Source organism: Budorcas taxicolor, chromosome 3 (assembly GCF_023091745.1).
Source record: "Budorcas taxicolor isolate Tak-1 chromosome 3, Takin1.1, whole genome shotgun sequence".
Taxonomy (NCBI): Eukaryota; Metazoa; Chordata; class Mammalia; order Artiodactyla; family Bovidae; genus Budorcas; species Budorcas taxicolor.
The window spans coordinates 113,537,530-113,543,043 of record NC_068912.1 but is presented as its reverse complement, the minus strand read 5'-3'; the positions used below and the strand labels follow the sequence as shown (position 1 = coordinate 113,543,043).

The 5,514-nt window shown below is 41.9% G+C and overlaps 1 protein-coding gene across 1 annotated transcript; it reads right to left on the bottom strand.

Moving 5' to 3' along the window:
• Positions 1-4,593: 4,593 nt before the first annotated feature.
• LOC128045639 (UDP-glucuronosyltransferase 1A3-like) lies at positions 4,594-5,514 on the bottom strand. The gene has a single exon (XM_052638091.1). The coding sequence runs from the start codon at positions 5,512-5,514 to the stop codon at positions 4,594-4,596; it is 921 nt and encodes a 306-aa protein (XP_052494051.1).

Sequence of the window (5,514 nt, the reverse complement as noted above, 5' to 3'; positions counted from 1 at the left end):
TGAAATAAGTCAGGGAAAGACAAATACTGCATGATTTCACTTATATATGAAAAATAAAAGGCAAAGCAAATGAACAGAAACAGACTCATAGAGAACAGACAGGTAGTTGACAAAAAGCAGGAGAGTGAGGGAAGGAGAAAGAAGGCTGAGGGGGATTAAAATACAAACTTTCAGCTGCAAAATAAATGTCACAGGTATGAAAGGAGTGTGAGAAATACAGTCAATAGTTATGTAATACATTTCTATGATGAATATCACAGCTGGATTATTGTGGTGATTATTTTGAAGTGGATCAAAGTACTGAAACACTAAGTTGCATAACAGGAGGAAACACAGTGCTGCAGGCCAACCATGCTACAAAAGCAAGCAAGCAAGCTCATAGAAAGAGAAACCAGATTTGTGGCTACCAGAGGCAGGAGACGCGGGGAGGGGGATGGCATGCAGACAGTCTCAGGGTACAAACGCGGAGCTATACGAGAAATAAACATAGGGATGTAATTAACAACATTCAGTATCAGTTCAGTCACTCAGTCGTGTCCGACTCTTTGCGACCCCATGAACTGCAGCACGCCAGGCCTCCCTATCCATCACCAACTCCCGGAGTCTACCCAAGCCCATGTCCATTGAGTCGGTGATGCCATCCAACCATTTCATCCTCTGTCGTCCCCTTCTCCTCCTGCCTTCAATCTTTCCCAGAATCAGGGTCTTTTCCAATGAGTCAGCTGTTCTCATCAGGTGGCCAAAGTATTAGAGTTTCAGCTTCAACATCAGTCCTTCCAATGAACACCCAGGGCTCATCTCCTTTAGAATGGACTGGTTGGATCTCCTTGCAGTCCAAGGGACTCTCAGGAGTCTTCTCAAACACCACACTTCAAAAGCATCAATTCTTCGGCACTCAGCTTTCTTTATAGTGCAACTCTCCCATCCATATGTAACTTCTGGAAAAAACATAGCCTTGACTAGATAGACCTTTGTTGACAAAGTAATGTCTTTGCTTTCTAATATGCTGTCTAGTTTGGTCATAATTTTCCTTCCTAGGAGTTAGCGTCTTTTAATTTCATGACTGCAATCACCATCTGCAGTGATTTTGGAACCCCCCCCAAAAATAAAGTAAGCCACTGTTTTCCCTGATTCCCCATCCGTTTGCCATGAAGTCATGGGAGGATGCCATGATCTTCGTTTTCTGAATGTTGAGCACAGGAGTGGTGGCTGCAATGGTGCAAGAGCAGCTGCAAGTAGCTACCCCGCATCCAAGGTCAGGGGCAGCAGCTGCGCTTTGCTGGAGCAGCCATGAAGAGATACCCCAAGTCCAAGGTAAGAGAAACTCAAGTAAGACTGTAGGCGCTGAGAGAGGGCATCAGAGGGCAGACAGACTGAAACCACAATCACAGACAACTAGCCAATCGGATCACGTGGACCACAGCCTTGTCTGACTCAATGAAACTAAGCCATGCCATATGGGGCCACCCAAATCGGACAGGTCACGGTGGAGAGGTCTGGCAGAATGTGGTCCACTGGAGAAGGGAATGGCAAACCACTTCAGTATTCTTGCCTTGAGAACCCCATGAACAATAAGAAAAGGCAAAAAGATAGGACACTGAAAGATGAACTCCCCAGGTTGGTAGGTGTCAATACGTTACTGGAGATCAGTGGAGAAACAACTCCAGAAACCATTAACAACATTAACTCCTTTAATTTTGTGTCTATGTGAGCTAATGGGTGATCACTAAATTTGTTTTAGTAAACGTCTCATGATCTACGTAAGTCAAATCATTCTGCTGTCCACCATAAGCTTCTACAGAAAAGTGACAAGCGAAACTGTGAGTTGTTCAGTCATGTCTGACTCTTTGCAACCCCATGGACTGTAGCCTGCCAGGCTTCTTTGTGCATGGAATTCGCCAGGCAAGAATACTGGAGTGGGTAGCCATTTCCTTCTCCAAGGCATTTTCCCGACCCATGGAGGGAACTCGGGTCTCCTGCACGGCAGGAGGAGTGTTTACCATCTGAACGTCCAGGGAAGCCTGTCAACTATATCTCAATAAAACTGAAAGAAACAAAAACAAACAAGTATCTGAAAAGTTTTTATATTGAGTATATGTTTAAAGGTTAGTATTTTTATATATGTGAGTCAGTAAATCATAATTAAAATTAATTTTAACCCTCTTTTTGCTTTTTTTAATATATCTACTAAAAAGCTTTCAGTTACATATGGGACTTGCATTAGATTTCTATTGGACTATTCTGTACTAGACTATAAAGGAACCTATTAACATTTTTTAAAGTAGTGACTCCACAGAAACATTCTCTGATTATAATTCAAAATAATTGCAAAAGATAACAAAAAGATGGCTGCAACAAATGTTAACAATATGGGAGTTAGGAAACAATCTCATTTTTAAAAAACTCACTGACTTAAAAAAGAAATCAAAAACATGCATTTAAGTTAAAAAAAAGAAAATGAAAGCCATTTATACCAAAATCTAAGGAATGGAGACAATGTTTTATCTATGACCTTCAGTTCTTCATTATTAAGAAAACATAAAGGAACTTAATGCTTACATAAGAAATTAGAAAAACAGCTATAAAGTAAAACAGAGGAAACAAGATGATATCATCAACAAAAACAATAGGCTGCAATTAATGTAATAGAAAACAAAAATAGTAAAAAGAATGAGCAAATCCAAAAGTGCTTTCTTGGAGGGGACCCATAAAATATTTCAACCCATCATAAAACTAATGAAGGAGAAGGAACAAAAATATTACAAATTTTATTTTTCCTATTGTGAAAAATTTTCCATAAACATTTAAAGGAGTCACATCTAAGGATAAAACATACCAAATAAATAAGACTGATGAAATCTCAAAGTAAAATCAATTTAGTTGGAACAAAAATGGTAAGAGTGTGCTTATCATGCATAACATTTGAGAATTTCAGGATAAGTGATCTTTCATTTGGCAGAAACATACCTAAATGCCTCCAAATGACACAACTTTTCCTGCTGAGCATATTTTAAGTAATGATAATAGACAATATTTGAGTGCTCACGGTGACAATATTAAGGTCAGAATGGTTAACTCTGGGCTTCCCTTTTGTGGCTCAGCTGGTAAAGAATCCGCCTGCAATGCAGGAGACAATCCCTGGGTTGGGAAGATCCCCTGGAGAAGGGAACAGCTACCCACTCACCAATATTCTGGCCTGGAGAATCCCATGGACTGTACAGTCCATGGGGTCAGAAAGAGTCGGACATGACTGAGCGACTTTCACTTTCTTCATGGTTAACTCACCCAGTCAAGGTTATGCAGCTAGGAAAATGGGAGTGAACATTTGAACCAATGCAGTTAATTCTAGAAAATACACTCACATAGAAAAACTAAAAAGAACACCACCTCCTCACATTCACTTTTTACAACTCTCACAGATACATACATGTTTCATCATTGGACAAATGCATTGCCTGAAGAGGAAATAAAGTAGAATAAAACTTTGCAGTGTGAGCAATAAAGAAAAATGAAGTTAGAGTTGTGCAAAAATAAATACATTAATGAAAAGAGATGTACAAATCAGAATACAAAAACTATAAGAGGCCTAAAGTCAGGGAAGTTAAAATAAATTCAGTACATGTGACAAAAGAGGGCAAAAAAGATGGCTGATTCACTGGATAAAAAAACAAATCCTGCCCACAAGAGTCTTATTTCACTTAAACTCACATATTCAGGATTAACATATGCAGACTCTGAAACCATTAGGAGTGCAATAGTTCCCACCATGGAAACTTGGGGTGTGGTGACATGGGCTAGGGGAGCTTTGTGAGTGTGGTCAGCCCTCATAACAAATGCTTCCTCTTTGAGACTCAGTTCTTAGCATCACTGTCCAGACTTTCACTATGTTCATAGGCTCAGTTTTAGCTCCCCCCCCCCCCAGCCCCTACAACTAGCCTTTAATGACCTCCATGTCCCACCTTGATGACCTTTCTTTGGAGAATCCAACTCTGTATGCCCCCACATTTTACTCCAGACCACAACTCCCGGCCAGAAGACATCTGATCAGCACAGCTCCATCTCTGAAGAAGTGTTCTCACTTATTTCTCTCTCTAATCACAGAAAACCCAACTTCACTCCCTGGCATTGTCTCACGTACAATTAATTTATTCCACTTCTCTAAAACTTCTGATTTTTGGGGGTTTAGGTCTGTGACCACACATCAATCCCCTCCAGGATAAAACTACTCTGAATTATCAGGGCAACAAATGCAATCTGCCAGATCTTCCTTCCTCCTATTGAACACCCTCAACCAAAAACCCCTGATGGATGAATTCAGGGCTCACGTTCTCTGTTCTCCCTCAGCAAAAGAAAACTGAACAACCTTTACAACAGTTGCTTTTCAAAAGGACAATCACAGTTGAATCACACATGGCTTGTCAATCCTATTACAGACCCTCAGCCTTACCTTTCATTCCTCTCAAAGGTCATCACAAACCTTTACTACACTACTGGTACACTAACAAATTTAGCTCACCAAAGACTGCTGGGAGGAGGAGAGGTGGAGATCTTTATATAGATCAGTATATAATGAAGCAAATCGAATAAAGCTTTTTAAAAAAACATGTGCTCCACTGGGAGCACTGATTGAACCACAGCAGCAGTACACACCTGAGATAACGGTTTCCTGTTGGCACAGTTGATGCCCCCAATGAACACCATGTTGGGCATGATCGGCCGCGGGTAGTCCATCACAAAGTCTCCTCTGAACAGCCACATGGATCCTGAGGAAAGAATCTCCCCCAATGACACCTCTCTCTGAAGGAGCTCAGAGGCCATACGTGCATAAGGAGTGAAAGCAGCCTGGCAAATGTGCTTCAGGCCCAGAAGGTAGAACATGTTCTTGACCCTTTGGAAGAATGTCATGCGGTCTGAATTCATTGTTAACAACCGAGGAACATATGAGAAAGGGTTCGGGCATGCTGTGCCCTCAGCATCTAAGTCACAGGGAAGAAATCGTAAAAAAAACACAGCAGGAATGGACAGGTACTTAGCCAGCACTGCCCCGCAGGGGTTAAAAGGATCTGTTAAAACCACATCAAAGGAGCTGGCATTCAGGTCTCTGATCAAGTCCTTGTTATGCAATAGTGCTTCACAAGATCTTGCAAAGAGCAAAGACACATTTTTCAAAGTTGCCATAGCTTCCCAAAACATTGTAAGAAAATGTACTCTTTGGAAAAACACATGAATATGAGTCCTCATGATGGAATCAAACTCATCCTTTGTATAGGGAACAGCGTAGTCTTTCACGGTAAAAAAGTCCTCTTCCTTGATGTGCAGGTTCACCTCCGGAGCAACAACCACTGCTTGGTGACCACTGGCATGGAGCTCCCGCACGGCCTCCCGCATGCTGAGCCAGTGGCTGCCCTCCATGGGGACCACCAGCACCTTCCCAGCCTCAGCCCATCGCCCGACGCACAGACAGAGCAGGAGTCCAGCCAGCACCTGCCACCAAAGCTGCAGTCCCAGGGCCAT